Source organism: Nycticebus coucang, chromosome 21, assembly GCF_027406575.1.
Source record: "Nycticebus coucang isolate mNycCou1 chromosome 21, mNycCou1.pri, whole genome shotgun sequence".
In the NCBI taxonomy this organism is placed as follows: domain Eukaryota; kingdom Metazoa; phylum Chordata; class Mammalia; order Primates; family Lorisidae; genus Nycticebus; species Nycticebus coucang.
The window spans coordinates 66,761,902-66,780,709 of NC_069800.1; the positions used below are offsets into that span (position 1 = coordinate 66,761,902).

The 18,808-nt window shown below is 52.8% G+C and overlaps 1 protein-coding gene across 1 annotated transcript; it reads right to left on the bottom strand.

The window, feature by feature from the left end:
* Window positions 1–4,616: 4,616 nt before the first annotated feature.
* On the bottom strand, window positions 4,617–15,099 carry YTHDF1 (YTH N6-methyladenosine RNA binding protein F1). Its single transcript, XM_053574291.1, has 5 exons — window positions 14,789–15,099; window positions 14,625–14,649; window positions 13,641–13,720; window positions 9,564–11,084; window positions 4,617–5,958 (listed from the first exon to the last, which is right to left on the bottom strand). The coding sequence occupies exons 1-5, from the start codon at window positions 14,813–14,815 to the stop codon at window positions 5,932–5,934; spliced, it is 1,680 nt and encodes a 559-aa protein (XP_053430266.1). The 5' UTR covers window positions 14,816–15,099; the 3' UTR covers window positions 4,617–5,931.
* Between the last annotated feature and the right edge of the window lie 3,709 nt (window positions 15,100–18,808).

Genomic DNA, 18,808 nt, shown 5'->3' on the forward strand with positions numbered 1-18,808 from the left:
TGGCATTGTCTCCCCAGCTGCCTCCCCCTGCTTACCCCCAGGAGCACATCCAAGTGCACCCAGGTCCCTTCTGGAGCCATCATGCCCTCAGCCCTCCTGTCTTCTCCAGACACCCCCCACATCAGGAACACTGACCTTGGTGATGACAAAGGCCCCCCCTCTGGTGTGACCCCTCCTCAGACCCTGCCACCCCAGTGGTCCCAGTATCCTCCCTCCGTATCCTACAACATAGGATGTTGAGGCTCCTTAGTTGTCAAGTTAGGACAACTCGAGGTGGGGGTGATGAGAGGATGGCCTGGGCTTGAGACAAGCCCCAGGGGACCACACACCTGGCTCAGAGGGACGTGGGGAGTTTGCAGAAAGCCAAATCTGCAGGGCCCCTCAGCCTCACACCTTTCACAGGGCAAAAGGCTAGGCCAGAAAGGTCTCCCACTGCCCCCAAAAACTGCTGTGGAAGACACCAAGTTAACTGACAAAAGTGGAATCCAATGACACATCAGGTAACAGTGTCACCTCTGCCACATTCCCTGAAATGCCCGACACAATGTGCAGGTAAAACGTTGAGAAACGCACATTCTGGTACCTGGGGCCGAAGGTCCATAATGAACCTAAAAAGGCACCAGACACGTGTGTGTACACAAACTGCACAGGCACACACGTGTAAATGTCATACAGGCAGACACACACACTCACAAATGCATACTACACATGCATATATACATACACGCACACACACCAGACATGCATACACACATGCACAAACACACCACATATGCGTACACACACGCACACACCTGCTCGCACATATCACATACACGTGTGCACAGACACACATGCTCACACCACACACACATGCACATATACACACATCTACTCACACCACACACGTGCACATACATGCACACACCTGCTTGCACACACCACACACATACACACATGCACATACATACACACCTGCTCACATTACACATGTGTGCACACTTACAACGTGCACATACATGCACACACATGCACACACACACCACACGTGTGCACATACACATGTGCACATACATACATGCACACATCTGCACACACCACACACGCACGCATATACACATGCACATACACGTGCACACCACACACACGTGCACATACATGCACATACAGGCATGCGCCTGCTCACACACACCACACATGTGTGCACACATACACATGTGCACATACATGCACAAACCACACACACATATGCACACACCTGCATACACCACACATGCACACATACACATGTACACATACATGCACACACCACACATGCACACATACACACATACACACACAAACACACACACTCAGGCACCTACACAGAACCTGACACCTGGGTGGAGGTAGAGCCACCATGAATTGGTTCTGGGGTCCCTTCTGTCTGGGCTGGACACTGGCTCCAGGAAGCTAGGTCAGGGGCACACCTCTGCTTGGCTGTGCACCTGGGGCCCCCATAGGCCAATCTGGGGCCCTGCAAATCTAAGCCTGAGACATGGGCCTAACCAGGACCCTGCCCTGGAGGAGCAACTGCCCCCACAGAAAATCCCAGTCTTCTAGCGTGACAAGCAGGGATGAGGCCACATCTCCTAAGAGGGTCCTGTGATCCTATGGATCAGGAATCATACGCCTAACAGCCAGCTGAGGCTTCCCCCCAACCCCTGCCAGGAGATTCTTCACAGCAACCAGTGGCCAGGCTGCCACAGCCAGCAATGCCGGAGCCCTCATCACCCATGGGAAGTGGCACTTGGTTCTGCATCAACAGCCACCGGACCTCACTTCCCAGGATGGCCCAGAGCACCAGCTCATCCTGTCATCTTCAGGGGTGTGCGTGTCCCCTTGAAGCACTGACCTGGAAAGCTTGCCTTCCCCAAGGCCTCAGAGCTAGAGAGGACAGGGAGGTCCTGGCAACGAGGTCCCTGAGCTCTGCCCACCAATTGGCAACAGTGAGTCATTCATTGAATAGTGGTCTGGGTGCATGGAAGAGGGGATGTCTGACCAGAAAGCTCCCAGTCTGCCTGCGTGGACTCCCCAGAGGAGAGGAGCTTGTGACAGACATTCTCTGAGACCATCCCTGACACCTGGCACCATGGGGAGGCCAGCAGGCCCAGGGCCCTTCTCCACAGGTATACAACCACCCCTGGGCCCGGGTCCACTCAGCCTGTGGCTGCACACACCTGGCTGCACATTGGCTGCACAGCTGTGACCATGCACAGAGAACGACACTGTGCCCAGACCCACAATCTATACAGATAGACAGGAAATTACATGCACAACGTGGGACCCCTATGGGAACACACAACTGCACACAGGACAGGGGGCAGGGACCCTCCACACACGGGAGCAACACAACTGCACACACCGAGTGGGTCCTTCTTTGGTGATCCTCTTGAGAATAGCGATGAGTGGTGAGGAGAGACCCCTGCTGAAGGGACACTGTTTTTGTGTGGTCACGTGTGCACCCAGTGCATATCACCTGCAGATGAAGGGGAATCTAAGTGTGTTGTCATGGTTTCACATCCCTCTTCCAATACATTATTTGGGGTACCCCCTGGCTTCTCCACCCTGAGAGCAGCCAGGCTGTGGACAGCACAGGAGCCCCGGCATGTGTGCCGCTCAAGACAGCAAGTCCTCTCCAGGCTGCTTGGAGCTGAGGGTCCCCGGTGTGCCCTCATCACCCACCTCCATAGCACACAGAGGCCTAGTGACCTGAGGTCACAGTAGGACAGCTGTGGTGCCCTGATTCCTGTCATGGGCCTGGGCTCACAGTTGGTCCTTGGCCAGGGGGGTTATTTCTGTCCTGCATCCAAAGCAGAGGAAGTGAAGAAGTAGGTCCCACATCACCGCAGGCCTCACATCTCTTCCACTCACACCCTAGTCAGACAGCTCTGCACCAAGAGCGTGAGTGTCCTGCAAAGCTGCTGGACACTGCAGCAGACCACCATGTGTTCTGCCTTGCTCCCCAGCTACCAGACCCTTCAAGGAAATGTCATAGCCCTAGGGACCTCAGGGCATATCCAGCTAAAGGCTTTTCCAGTCAGAATTATGAATTTAAAAAAACCCAACATGGTGTGCTCTGGGGAAGAGCAGAGGGAAAATGAAGAGAGCTCCTGCAGGTGGCCCTGGAGGAAGCCCAGGGGAAGTGCTTATGATCCCCAGCCCTTTACAAAGCAAAACACAATGGGCTCCAGAGTAGGGTGTTTCCTGTCCCTTTCATCTGTGGTTCTGGGTGCCCCTTAGCTCGTGGCAGCACCTCCCTGGCCGTCTGGCCGCCCATGGCCTCCTCTTCTGCATGTCTCCTACAGAACACAGATGACAGTGTCCAGGGTCCACCCCCTCTGGTGGAGACCAGGCATCAGGAGTACAAAGAACACGTGTGGAGGTTCCACCGTGACTAGGGCTGATGTCTGCTCTCAGGCTTTCTGGGGGACAGAGGTGCCAGCCACCGGCTCCTACTTGGGTTTGCAGGGAGCCTTCGGAACAGGCGATGCTCAGACTACAGTGCTCACCCTCAATATACAGATCAGTCAGCAACCATTATTCCAGCGGGATCAGCTGACACTACCTGCTTCCTCTGTGCCACTCCCTGGTGCTGGCACACACGTAGAGGTAAGACACCTTGTGTAACAAATATGACCTGCCAGCTCGTCTTTGAGCCAATCGCTCTAAAGGCCAGAATTAAAAACTTTAAAGGAGCCCAGTGATGGGTGGCACACTTGTCAAGAAAACAATGCAAGTATGAAAGAATTAGTCACTCCAGGTTTGAGACACACTACAATGAAATCCCCGAGGTGATCAGGAACTAGCTGCAGGTGGGGAGAGCGCACAGAGTAGATGAGTCCTCCTGCTTCCAGCTTTCCAGCTGGCCTCCTTGCACCTGCTACCAGACCCCAGCACAGGGGGGACTGCCTGGGAAGGGCACAAGAGGATTTCCTGGGTGACACTCGTACTTTTCATCTGTGTTAACACTTGTCAGACCTCGGCTCGCCCACAGCACAGTGGTTACGGCGCCAGCTACATACAACAAAGTTGGTGGATCTGAACCCAGCCTGGGCCAGCTAAAACAATGACAACTGCAACAAAAAATAGCTGGGTGTTGTGGTGGGTGCCTATAGTCCCAGCTACTTGGGAGGTTGAGGCAAGACAATCTCTTAAAGCCCAAGAGTTGGAAGTTGCTGTGAGCTGTGACACCACAGCACTCTAGCGAGGGCGACACAATAAAACTATCTCAAAAAAAAAAAAAAACTTATCAGATCTCTACAGATGTATGCTTGGAGTCTGTGCATTTCACTATTTGTAAATTTTACCTCAAAAGGACAAAAGTAAACAAACACTAAACTGCCACCGACGTACATGCCACACTGTTTTGCGGAAGTCTGCAGCCCTCTGCATTTGAAATGGGTGAAAATAAGAGGCACCAAAGGGTGAACACAGGAGGGGGTGGGGATGCCAGTCCAGGAAGGAGAGGGGTGCAGAGTGCTGCGGGCTCCTCAGCGTGTGTGCACAGTGAGTACGAGGGGAGTCATGGTGCAGCTCAGGCTCCACTGGCTCCTCCCACACCTGAGAAGCACACAGGCTGTTTGATGGGGGTGAGTGAAGAACAAAATGACAGCAGCTTTGCTAAGTAGGTGTTTATTAAGGCTTGTATTCTCCTAGAGGAAAGTTACCCGATGTCGTCCACCATGACTCCACACAGGCAGTGACAGGTCAAAGGAAGCGATACGTTCTAAATACAAGTCTAAATGATACAGCTTAAACTTTAACATGGAGGGTCTTCTGGAGGAAGTAGATTCAAAGGTGTCTGCTTCTAAGACAGTGAGGACCCCGCACACCGGCGTGCAGACGGCTGCGCTGGGCGTCAGGCACGAGCACCATTTTCATGCGTAAACTCAAATTCCGGGTGGTGGCCAGCTCAACAGTCCCTTACTCCACAAAACATGACAGCAAATTCATTTTCTGAAAGGCTTTTTTGTTTTTACCCATTCAACTAGAAACAAAATTAGATTTGCACTGTGAAATTTACAATCAGTGGCATCTCCACCACACTGTCTGGACCACCAGACCCTACATGTAAAGCGCGGTGTTGCTGATGTGATGATGGCATTAGGATTCTCAAGAGAGGAAAAGGGGGAAATTAAAAATGATCTGTAAACTGGGGACACTGGAACTCCAGACTAGGCCCAGAACACCTTCTGAACTGACCCCCCACGGAACCCCATTGCCACACAGCAGGGTCAGGTGGGCAGCACTGGACAGAGCAGCAGCTTGGCATGGGGAGGTCAGGAAGTGACAGGTTTTCCAAGGGAACAAAACATGTCCACTAAACTCGAAAAATTAAAATTTACCTGTCTAGTAAAAAAAATGAAAGGGCAGATTAGCATTTTAGGCAGATAACAAATCAAAGTGGTAAACCAGCTGGACTAGGGGATCATTAACCTTTTGATTTCCAGCGCTCTGGAGACATTCTGACAGGATTCTCTAAATAACAATGCGTTGTTTCTGATGTCTGTGAAAGCAATAAAGGGGTAGGAGATATAAAATCTCATCTGGAGACAGTACATGACTGCAAATATAAACAGAACTTAATTTCTGTCAAAATAAAAAAAATCTTTGGGATATATTAAGTTTTGTGTTTTGCTTTGCTTTTAAGGAAATTTATATTTCACATTAGGTCAGTCTGATTGATAAGCTGACGAAAAAATACTCCTTTATTAGTGAGTTCTACAATATTATAATACATAGAAAAAATACAAATGAACGAATATCCATCTGGGCAAAAATAAGCTACAAAGAAGATGAAGACACAGGACTGGCCCTGCATAGGACCACACACTGGAGCTGACCAAGCACACGTCTTTAAAACTGCTTTTCAAAGTTGAACGTTAGAACGTACAAGAAACTGGTTTGTCCTTACTGTTTGCTTCGATTCTGCCGTTCCTATAAAAGAAAAGAGGGACGAGGTGAGTGCTCTGAGTGGCCAGGTCACACAGGTCAAGCCCTCCCAGAGTGAGGGCCAAGATGCCTGCAGCCACAGCTGCAGTCCTAGGACAACACCCCTGCTCAGCCCAGGTCACACGAGTATCCCACAGCCCAGGCCATGTGCTGACCGTCCACACAGAAGGTGCACCCTGTCCCAGCCCCTCCCCGAAGTGCCCTCACTATGAGCAGAGAAGCACTGTGGCTGCAGGTGCACCCACACCCCGCCTGCCCTCATGTGCCACTGTCTCTCTACCCAGAAATACATTAGAAACACAACATCACTTGTATCAGAGGAGGGGCGGCACCTGTGGCTCAAAGGAGTAGGGTGCTGGCCCCATATGCTGGAGATGGTGGGTTCAAACCCAGCCCTGGCCAAAAACTGGAAAAAAGAAAAACTTGTATCAGAGGAAAATCTGGCAATCACAAGCTCTCAAGCACACCAGGGATGTGGGTGCTGCCCCTTTGTATTTTATCTCACTTAAACCTCTCAAGTGCTCAAAGAACACTGAAGTCCTTCTAACAGGCTAAAGCAAGCTTGAGTCACCAGGGCCAGCTCAGCCCTGTCCACCACCCCAAGTCTGCTCTGCTACCTAACACCACAGCCCCCAGCAGAGGGATTTACTCCAGGCAAGGCACCAGGTCACATCTGCTCTCTACTTCCATGAAGAGATCAAGCTTTCAGAGTATGTGGGGCACATGGGTTTGAGGCTTACAGCTGAAGCACTCCCACATCTGCCTGCCTGGCTTCCAGTTAGGGGGTCTGAAGGCCACTTGAGTCTGTCCATAAAACACAGTAGACAGATATGGGGTCACTCAGTCCAAGAGCACAGACTGCACCACACAGTAAAGATGCCTGCTCAGCACATCCATCCTTTTCCACCAAGATACAAAACTAGTAAAGAACGTGGCAGGTAGAGACCCAAACATCACTGCAGCCCCCTCTTCTGCCAAAATCGAACATGAGTATCTCCAGGCTAATAAGACAACTTCTCAGGCACCTTCACCAGTGCTCAGCCGGAAATGCACAGTCACCCTGTCCTGAGAAACCCCCAGGGTCTCTGGACAGAATGCTAGACAAGACAACCAACACTCTAAAATTAAAGTTTCCTCCTTACTCTGAAACGTAAAACTGGAAAAATTAAGAACTTCATATATTCTACATTCTCTTAAAAATTCTTTAAAAAAAAAAATCTTTTTTTTTTTTTTTTTTTTTTGAGACGGATTCTCACTTTGTCACCCTAGGCAGAGTGTTACGGCGTCTTAGCTCAGAGCAATCTCAAACTCTTGGGCTCAAGTGATTCTCTTACCTCAGTCTCCAAAGTAGCTCACTACAAGCACCCACCACAATGCCCAGCTATTTCTAGAGACTGAGTCTTGCTCTGGCTCAGGCTGGTCTTGAATCTGTGAAGTTAGGTAATCCACCTGCTTTGGCCTCCCAGAGCACTGCAATTACAAGCATGAGCCACTGTGCCCAGCCATAAAAAAAACTCTTAAAAAAAGTGGTGTTGTTGTTCCTTACCAGCAGATGCCAATCTCTCCAAGTTCAAACAGCTGCTACTAAAGCCATTCAGAGGTGGACACTTCCCAGTGTCCTATCTCCCGTCAACTCTCAGAAACTGCTACAAAGTTCACTGTGTGCTCTTTAAAAGATATACAATTACTCATAAAACTTCTCAAAAAAAAAAATTAATAGCACAGCTCAGACTTGAGTGAAATGATCAGTAACAAAGACTGAGCATCTTAGAAGTCTCTCCTCTTTACCCAGGTCCCAAAGTCAAAGTCATTCTCCAGAGGTGGCCTGTGTTCCCAGTGATGACACGTGGTCAGGGCCCCTGTGGCCAGCCCAGTGCAGGGTAGTATGAGAATTCAGCCTGACACGTGCTATGTCTGACACTCAGTGCCTTCTCTGTCTGAAGCATTTAGTTCTAGGCATAAAATAAAATACTGAATTGCTGATTCGCATAGAAGGGCGATGCCTGTTAGCGAGACCTGAGCTCCTGCCCAGCCTTCAGCTGCGCAGGCCGTGCACCTGCAGCTCTTCTCAGCACTGTGGCACTTGGGTCTTCAAGGTTTGTTAGGCGCTTAGGGGTGAAATTCTAGTCAACCTGGTTGACATTTTTAAAATTCAAATGTCCTAAAACTTGCATCATGGAAACTCAATCCTTAGATACCTGAGTTTTGTGTCATGTCTTCCTTTGACAGAGTTGGTCCTTGTGATTCTCTCATTGTCTGGTGTGAAGTTGTCCTTTCAGGTTAAGATTCTGGGCAAGTGGTCTACATCTGGTCCAACATGTTCCCCTGCCACTTGGGATACCCTGAAGGCCTTCCTGGTTGGGCTGCTAGGCAAGGCATCCTGAACAGGCAGCCCTCCCTGCACCTGGCCAGTCAGGCTGGAAAACCCTTGGCCTGGGTGCAACATGTTCTGTTAATTCGTGTTATTGACAGTGACAAAGGAGGACCCTGATGTTCCTTTAGGCTCACTAAAGGATTGTAGGTGGGTCTGGGTGGTTCCTACTACACAAGTAGGCTCAGCTGTGCTCCAACTGCCCACCAGGGCAGTGCACTAAACAGCTGGGCAGCTGGCTCATTCCAGGTGTGCACCTGAGAAGTCAGGAACTGGAGATAAGTGTCATCCTCTTCTCTTCTCTAGAGTCAAAGAGGGACCAACACTTCCTCAATTTTTGTAAACCCTGAGTCATGTGGATATGTGTAACTCGAGATGCTGAGGCTGCTGCCCGCTGCCCTGTCTGTGCTTCCTGAGCAAACACTGCAGGGCATCAGCACTCAAAGGTGACCTCCTGTAACAAAGAGGACCGAAACCATTTACTGTCAACCAACATTTTATAGAAAAAAAAGACAATTTCACACCAAAAGAGGAAAGACTCTCAGGACAAACTCTCTCAAGGAAAGGCAGTTCAGGAAGTACATGAGTGTCCTCAATCTCCCATTTCTGGTGCCAGTAGGTGGCCCCTGAGCCCAACTCTTCCCACTGCAGAGTGGTGACAGTCTGGGCTCCCAGAGTCGGCTGCAGCATTCAGGAAAGCAGGACCAGAACAAGGGGACCAGACAAAGGCTTGTTGCTGTTTAATCTAAATGTACATATTTACTTATTACAGAAGATCTGGTTTCCAAACTGTCTTTTCCCACCGTTTTCTTCACTACCTAGATGGACCACATTCGTGTTTCTAAAAACTTTAGGTATTACGTTTTCAAAAGAAAAATAAACGATCTCTAGATGGGAGACCAGAGCTTCCTGACCACCAGGGGCAATGCCCTAGAAACCAAGAGCCTCGGGGAGGCAGCCTCACATCGACACGCCAGCACATGCAGCCTGCCTGGCACTCATAACCATGCTCCTCAGAGCTGGGATGCACCCAAAGTTACGCGGTGACTTGCGTCCACACTCCACAGTCATTCCCGGTGACCTTGATGGGAGAAGCCCAAGCAATGTGGCCCAGAGCTGGTGGCCACATGCTGCTCAGGCCAGCAGGGAGCCGCTGGATCTGCCCAAGCTGGCTCTCACCCTCGGGCCACCTGCATAGCAAGCACCAGACACCACTCACCTTGCGAACCACCTCCTCCTCCTCCTGGCGCTTCTCGTAGTGAGAGAAGTCATCAAAGATGGAGGTCGTGTGCTTGTAGGAGGCGATGATCTTCAGCACTTGCTTTGCTTTGTCCAAGGGCACCTCCTGTGTGTCTCGGGAGTTTGTAACTGGCTTGTTGTCGTTGTTCTCCAGCCGGATGTGCCGGAGCTGGCTGTTGGGCACATCCTTGACAAAAATCCACTTCACGTCAAACTTCCCCTTCCACTTGTCCTGAGACCAGACCCCAGCACTGGTGCCATAGTCCACGGGGGACTTCATCTCGGCCACCCCACAGAAGTGCCCGCTCCCATTGACGCTGAAGAGCAGGTAGACGGGCCCCTTGCTGCCCGCAGAGCGGAAGGCGCTGTCCAAGCGCTTGTTGCCGTGCTCCGTGCTGCACCAGATGGAGTACTTGATGGAGCGGTGGACGTCGTCCTCTGAGTAGCTCTTTATGATGAACACACGCCCGCTCTTAAGATTCCAGTCAAACTCCTTAGGGTTGTAGCTGTGGGCAGCTTTCAGTTTTTCAAGGACTGGGTGGGAGTCTATGCTGGGGGCAGAGTTGGGCTGGGTATTGCTGGAAGAGTTACTATCACTGCCGGCCCCTCCACTCTGCCCAAAAGCCGCATTTCTGTTGCGAGGGGCGACCCAGCGGGTTTGGGGGTGCTGCTGAGGGCATGGATACTGTGGCGGGGCCAAAGGGGTAGGCTGAGCTGGGAGCGGCTGAGCCACCTGTGGGGTCTGTGGGACAGACTGTGGGGATGGGGCCTGCTGGGGGGTTGGGGCCTTGGGCACAGGCCCCTTGTTATCCCAGGTGCCAATGTCCATGTTATGCTTTATAGGCGGAGGGGGCAGAGCACTTGCCATTACAGGCCCACTCTTTGCTTTCATTTTAGGCTGTGGTTTTGCAGGCTTACTGGCAATGGCAGCCCACGAGGTCGGCTTTGAAACCGGCATGCTCACATTTGTCCCGCCGTTGCCAGAAAGAACACCGGTCAGTGCCACACTGCTGACAACAGAGCCCACGGTCTTGACTGCAGAGGCACTACACTCCCCGATCTTCAAGCCAACCACACCCTGCTCCAGGCTGTTCATCCCGGGGGCCTTGCTGAGCGTGTCACTGTGAAAGCCTGTCTGCCCATCAACCACTGTGCCCCCCAGGGAGCTTGGCGGGTAGGTGTAGCTGCTGCCATACGCGGAGCTCTGCGTCTGCTGCCCTTGAGACCCACTTGTGCCCCATGCTGAAAATGCAGGGTTTTCAGGGAAAAAATTAAACCTGTGCTGATAGATATTGTTTCCCAGACCTCCAGGCTGCCCAAAAACAGCATCATGCATAAAATGATGGTCTCCATTGCTAAGCTGTCCATAGGTGGTGAGGTATGGAATTGGAGGGTCCCCTGCGGTGGACCATGGGGCCTCGTTGAGGGAGTAAGGAAATCCAATGGATGGCGGGTAGTAGCTGGACAGGTAGGGGTCGCTCATCGAAGGGTAGCTGTTGCTCTGTAGAGACAAACAGGCAGCACGTCAGACCATGCTTTGCAGCACCCAGAGACATTGACCGTCTGAGCTACCCAGGGCCTAAGTGAAAGCAAGACACACATGGCACTGGCCTGTGCCTTCCAGAGGACAGCGAGGGCCCCAACGTGAGGACAGAGTCAGGACTGAGAGCAGTTAGTAAGAAACATGGTTCAGGCTTTGTCTCAAAACACAAAGCCTCACTTGCAAGGACCTGGATTCAAGCTAAGGGCCAAGCCAAGCCACAACCCCTCCCTCCATTTTATCTTCCACAGCTGACCCATTTAAAAGGATCCAGATTAGGATTAAACCCCTGTTCTGCTGGTAACAGGGCTGAGGATGGATCCTGATAGCACAATGAAGCAGGAACAGCTTCAAAAAGGCAGCGAGTAGTTTCTACAGCAAGCAGGACTTTCAGGCTGCAAGGGGTCTGCCCCTGCAAGCTGATCTCGAACTCCCCAACTACTCAACATGCCACCTCTGGGCCTTGGCGCCCTCCTGGAACTCCTTCCCACAGGATAAGCCATCCTCAGGCCCCTCCCATGAAACTTCCTCAGTCCATGAGGATCTATCTCACCCTTTTCCATTCCCATGGATTTCTGCAGGTGTGGGAGCTCTGCACTTTGGGTGCCAACTCACCAGAGCTGGGGTTGCTCACTGAGAATACACCTTTCCGTGACAGCTGGAACCCCAGAGAAGGATTTTAAAGTGCCTAGTCCACAAGGACGTGGTTCCAAGGCCAGTAAAGTGCCAGGTTCCAAGGTCTCGCAGAGGGCATCACCATGGTGTCCCTGAAGATATCTGTTATAGACTCACTCGCCCAAAGGTCTGGTCAGAATTGGGTACTCACACTATACCACATCCCAAGGCAATCATGAAAGGTGTGTGTGTCTGTGTGGGGCCGAGGAGCGGCCAAGGCTTCTGCCAGTCAGTCTGAGTGTGTGGAAGTGCCATTAAGGAAAGCAGTGAGATTTACTCGTTTTTTCCAATCCCTAAATCTCTTTCCCTAATCCCTTTCCCCAAGTCCCCCAAGTAACCAAAAAGTTCTACAACCTCACACCTTCTTCCAGCAAGACCAGCTGCCAACCAATGTTTACCCCTTGTGGGGACTCAAAGACCACCCTTCGAAGAACAGTGGACTCCTGTGCCCGACCTCCGGTCGGGGGCACAAGGCAGGTGTGGCGCCCCAGACAGCAAAGTGGGACAGGAAGCAACTTGCCCCCACAGACACGGCTGTTCCTCAGAGCCCCCAACCCATCAGCAGCTGATGCTCACAGACTGTGGTGACCCAGCAGCCAGGCTACCACCTTCTGCCTCCTGGTCTTAGCCAAGAATTCTTGAGGCTTCAGGAATCAGATTTCCTTTTAATTGCCTCCCTATCGACTGCTCCACTATCAGCAATTTCAAAACCATCTTTTAAAATGCAGTAACAACTGTCTGCCTATGATAAAATCTTTGAGATTCTCATGGTGAAAAACAAATTAGACACTACTGATGTTCTACACACGAGAATAATCCTCCTACAAACAGACATCAACCATCCTGGCTCCTCTGCAGTAGCCATTCCTGTGGACATCCGGCAAAGCTGGGCAGGAGGGAGAAGCAGGCCAACAGGGAAGTGGCAGAGATGCAGTCTGAGGCAGTGTCTGCAGGTGCATTCGCAGACAGCAGGACAAAGGGAATGATTCTTCCATAGGGAGCCCAGCCTTCCCCCTCCCATCAGCTGGACCCTCTCCTGGCCACAAAAACCAACAGAAGTAAGGCCACAGAGACACCCAGGGCCACTTCTGAGTCAAACTTAAACCCTTAACTAAGATGAGATATAACTCAGGATAATAGAAGATGTGCATTACATCAAGTTTTTAGCATCCCTGGAAATCCATTAAATAATAAATGGACAGACCCAGCACACAGGTCACACAGACAAAGCTGGGACAACCGCCCATTAGGCTTCCCACCCTGCCTGCTGTGCAAGGGGGGGCATCTCAGGGCTTCCAGCTAGAGCTGTCCAGGACAGCAGAGCAGCCCAGTGGTCCCCTCTAAGCCCTTTCTTTCCAGTAACATGGGTTACTCACAAGTGAGCCTGTATGAATCCTGAAATCCCCGCTCCCTTCTGTCTCTGACACAAAGATCTTAACCATTCTCCCCCTGCAAGCCACCACATTGAGGACAACAAACAGTACAAGCACACCTAAAGGACGTGTGCACAGGCACAGCAAGATGGAGGCAGCCTGGCAACTGGGAACAAACAGGCTGCAACACTGACCCACAAGTGCTGGAGCCACCTAGAAATGTCTGCATCCCAGTCCCATTGGGATGTTAATTCCTCCAGAGAGAAATCTATCCTCATCACACTCACTCCCCAAGTTTAAGGAGAGGCAATTTTTCAAAGCAAGTATTTGTTAGCACTCTTATTTCCAACACCTTACAGTCTGCTTCACTGTTGTTCAGGATAACTTAAAAATCAGAAACATGACAGTAAAGGTGTCTTACCTAATGAAACAAATTTGAAAATAAAGTATGCTATCAAAGTAAACTCACCTGACTCGACTGTCCAGAAAGGTAGGGCTCAAAGTCATGGTCATGAACTGTGTCCTTCTGATGCAGAGAACCATTTTGTACTAGAACAAGAAGTTGCAAAATATTACCTTCAGATCTTAAAAGACTACTTTCAAGCATGGAAATCATAGTAAAGTCTACTTTCATCAATTGCCAGTAAAAACTATGCTTTTACTAAAAAGGGACACAATCAATACAAAACCGATGTTTACACGCTAATTAGAATCTCAGTAAACTACACTGCATTTTTAATAAAGATGTAACCATCATTTGGAGAGACACTGACAAAGTATAGGTATAAACAACATAAGACAAGAAAGGCATCGCCAGGGACGAAATCAATATAGTCTAAGAAGACTTACTAGTTACAAACAGAATGGTGTCTCCAAAAGTACAAAGAGGCATGTAGAGCACTGAGGCCGAGAGGGAGCTGTAACTAGATGACAGCCCTGAAGCACATACTGCCACTGCCACGCAGCCCAGCCAGAGAAAGAATGGTAAATGAAGTGCTGGGACTTCTTCAATTTTAAAACACGATGAACCATTCTCAGTTACACCCGGGTTAACAAACACACTGGTTAAAAACAGTCTTCCAAGCAAACAGGAAGTGTCACTTACGGGTTCTCATGTAAGAAGCGGCCTGCAAGGCTGCGGCTGCCTCTCCCCGCGAGCAGCCCCTACCGGGCGGCAGAGGACAAATCACTCAGCCCTGCGGCCCGGTCCGGCCATGTCGACCCATGTTCACCCCGCACACTTCCTCGCCCTCTTCCCCTCCCCCATCAAGTCACCGATCTTGTGGCGGGGAGAAGGGCTAATTAGCCCAAGCACCCATTTATTTCCTTCTCCTAGAAAGGACCCTGTTTCTGACCCGCCCAATCTCCCCGAGGCCGGCAGCGGAGAGGAAGTTTCGGCTCCAGACGCGGCCCCCTCCCAGTACCCCTCCCGCGCTCTGCCGGGCCACCTCACCTTTGTTATCCTGTCCTTTTGTTCTCTGCACCGCCGCAGGCCGAGGCGCGGGAGCCGCCGACGGGAGAAGGAAACATAGAGTTACCCACCGGAGCACCCTCCGCGGCGGCGCCCACGCGCGCCCCCGGCCCCGAGCCCCGCCCGGCCCAGCCCGGCCCCGCTACCTGGGCGTCCACGCTGGTGGCCGACATGCTTCATGAACAGCGCGGCGCCGGGCCGGGGTGCCCGCAGGCTCGGGCCTCCCCGCGAGGCCGGGCCTGTCACCCGCGCTCGCGCGGCCCCGGGCCCCGCCGCCACGTCCCGGGGCGCCGGCCGGGCGGCGGCTGCAGAGCGCGCGGGGCGCCGCTGAGCCCAGGACGCGGACGCACCGAGGACGCGCCGGCTTCGATGGCGGCGACAGCGGCAGCGACGACGGCGGCGGCGAAAGTGGCGGCCGCAGCGGCGGGGACGAAGCTGCGCTACGTCAGCGCGCGCGGGGCATGCCGGGGACGCCGTCGGGACGCCACGTGCCGCGCCTGCGCACTACCTCCTCTGAGACGGATTTCATGCCCTGGGTCACAGTCTAGCACGGCCAGTTCGTGGCTGCGGCCGGGGGGAGGGGCGAGCCTGGGATGTCACGTGGGGTGTGTCCGGCGACGCCGACACCGAGCAAGAAGCAGCCAGGTGTGCGCCCAGGTGCGCACCCTCCCCTCCGGAACAGGCGCCGCGTTGGCCAGATAGTAGCGCTAGGAAGTCCGTCCGGGCCAGGCCGCCCGCCCGCCGTCTTCTCGGCGCCTCGGGACAGCTGCTTTGTGACCGCGCTCCTGAGGCTGGGGACTCGCCAGCGTGTGCCCGAGCGTGCTCATTGATTCTTGACCCTGGTTTCATCCCCAGCAGACTTCAGCCTGCTCTGCGCCCTGGCCCTGGTCTTAGATCGGGGATGGAACAGCCCCTTCGGCTCTAACATTTGCTCTTGGTGAGCTGGGCCCGAAGTGCAGCTGGGCGCCTGGTGTCAGGTCCTACACATATACTGAGTAGAGTCAACAGGTCATCAGGAGCCGCAGTGGGCCTCCAAGACAGCTCCGAGCCTGGGCATCCAGATGGGCAGACACGACTGCATCTCTCACCACTGCAGGCAGAGTGGAAACTGCACCAGCAGCTGGTCAGCCCTGTGGAGGGGCACTGTTCCTCATCCAGGGTTCCCAGGGCCTTGGGTAACCTAAAGTGAAGAAGAGCAGGATGGATGTTTCCCCTGGCACGGAGCCAGGAGGGACTTCTGCTACCCCAGGACAAATCTGGGTCCACTGGATCTTTGATATACTCAGGCCATGGGCACCTTGTGCCATGATGAAGTCTGTGTCTTTGGGGTAGGTCTAAAAATGAACAGAGTGTGTCAGGCATAAGAGCAGACATGGGAGGGATGATAGTGGCCAGAGTCATTGAGGGGTAGGGCTCTCTTTACAGGATTGGAGCCAGGGAGGGGATCCCTGTACTTGAGGCCCGATGTCCCTTTGCCTAACTGAGAGCTCTTGCCTGGCTCTGGGACACTCAGATAGGGGCTGTGTATCTGCCCCCAAGGGCCTAGAACAGCTAGGTAGCTACAACTGCAGAGCCCCTGCCCCTTCTCCCCCCACCTTGCATCCCTCAGGCTGGATGGCACCTGCTGGCTTTGGAGCTGCATGGCCAGTCATGGGTCCTTCACTCCCCAGCCCCCTTTCCTCTGTCGTGTGGGGTACTGACTCACCTCTTGAAGGGTGGGTGTGGGAAACAACTGCGTGCAGCCCTCTGCATCAGGCCAGAGCCTAAACACTGGGTCTTACTTGTCACAAAAGCCCAAGCCGGTCTCAGGTGGCTACACTGGCCCCTCGGGAAGTGGCATCTCAAAGCTCAGGTGACTTCTTGGATGGCTGTACACTGGGACACAAAGCCCTGGGGGTGACTTGAAACAACAGATATTTGTTCTCTCCCCCAGCTCTGAGATCAGTATCACTGGGCTGAAATTCAGGCAGATGGTGGCCCCTTCCTTCCTTCCTTGGCTTCCCACCCCTGTGTTCCTCTGCTCTTGAACTTTACTCTTTGATTCTGTGTCTCCTATGAGGATTCCCGCCACTAGAGTGGGGTCTCACCTAGTCCAGGATAAACTTATCTTAATGTCATTATACCTGCAAAGACCCCATTTCCAAATAAGGCAACATTCACGGGTACTGGGTAGACATGAATTCTGGGGGGCACTTTGCAGCCCAGTGCTGGGCTCACTGATGAGGTCTCTCTGCAGAGTTGCTGATGAGCAGATTTTGGAGGGGAAGAGCCCTGGGGCTGAGTGGGTTCTACTCACAAATGTGAAGAGGAGAAGTGCCCCCACCCACCGTTTGAGCCCCAAGGAGGTGCCGTCATGCCAGCCCTGAAATCCAGGGGGCTCCGTGCTGACCCAAACAAGCAGAGAGGCAGGAGGGCCCCAACGCAGCTTGAAGGAACAGGGACAGGGTGCCAGGTGCTGTACTCACAAGAGAGGCTGGGCCCGCCCCCCAGGCCAACCCCAGGGGAAGCCTCTGCCTTGGCCAGGCCTGAGGACCCAGGAACATGTCAGGGAGGCCAGGGTCTAGCTGCTGCACCTGCACCCACAGCCCAGTTGCTGCAGGACAAGGAGGTCCAAGTCCTGAGCTTCCAAATGACACTGACCACCCAGCTCAGTTCTTTGGGAGGGTGCAGGAACTGGCCCTGGGGATCTGCACTGCTGCCCTACTGCGGAGGGATGTGGACCCAGCAGGGGACAGGGTCCCACCCCTCACAACCTTTCTACTGCTGAAGCTGAGTCATCGCAGTTGACTGCATCAGCACCTCCACACCAGATGCTTATGTGAGACCTTTTTCACCCAGACGCTAGATATTCATGAGAATGGGCTCTCACTCTGCACCTGGAGTCCTTGGCCCCACATCCACACCTCTGGGCTGGAGTTCTTGGCCAGCACTAAGGTGTCAGGGGCCACCTGTTTCTCCCTCACAAGGAACAAACAGAAGCTCATTTTGTGGACACAGGGGTCAGAAGGTTTATGATGACTTCTCTGGGTGGTCCACATGACTTGAGACCACCGCTATCTGCCATCCTCTGCCCTAATGATAAATAAGAGCCAACCCCATCTGGGCTGTCCATGCTCAGGGTCATCACTCGGGACACCTGCTGGGTGCCTGAGCACCCTCTTCACTGAGCCTCCGCCCACTGTGCCCCTGTCCATTACACCCCCAGGTGGTGTGGAATTTTCTAAATGTTTCTAATTAAAACGTTTTTATTTTTAAATTTATTTCAAAGTTATCCAGGCCTATGGTTAAAAAATACTATCTTTGTACTCACAGGGTACAGAGGCAGAAGTCACCACCCCAACCCCCATCCCAGAGGGAACTCTCTGGACACAGACTGCACCTGAGTACAAAGGTCTGTGCGCCTACCTCACTTGTTGCCTGACTGCACACATTCTGCCCTTGCATCTCACTGGACTCGACACTGAAGACCCATGACACCACCGAGTGTCAGTCTCCACCACTCACTGACAGCCCTTCCTGGGACTGTTTAGAGTCAGCTGCATAGCCCCTGACACTCATGCCCACCTGGACAAGAGCACCTGGAGAGAGGCCCCTGTCAGGTCAAAGGGTTATTACTTTGGCTGTTTTGTAGATGTTCCCAGATCGCCCCCAAGAAGGCTGTATCAAAACCTCTAGCTGGGAGACCTTTGTCTAAGGTGGAGTGTAGGGTCCCTGAATTCAAATAGCCCCTGGCTGAAGTGGACCCTCGAGTGTGGACACAGTTTACCAAACAGCTGGTCTCAGGGGCTGGCAACAAAGAAACCCGTCTACAAGGGTAAAATGAGCATCTGCTACGTGTGAGGGGAGGGGGGGGCATGCCCTGCAGAACTCAGGAACACTCACTCATTGTGACTCAGCTCAGCCAGTTTCACTGACCCTGTTCACCAGGAGCCCTGAAGCCCAGATAAGCATAAAACAGAGGATAAATGGGTCACTGAGTGTCAGAGCCCCCTGCCCACAACAGGAGGAGCCTGTCCCTGAACTGAAAATCGGAGTGAGCAGACACTTGCCAGCTGAGCACGTAGCCAGGTGGGCAGGTTGCTCTAGGAGGGTGACAGTGGGAGGTGGGCATGGTGGCATCTGCCCACCCACCAGGAAGGTCAGCTCCCTGCAGCAGGTTCTTCCCG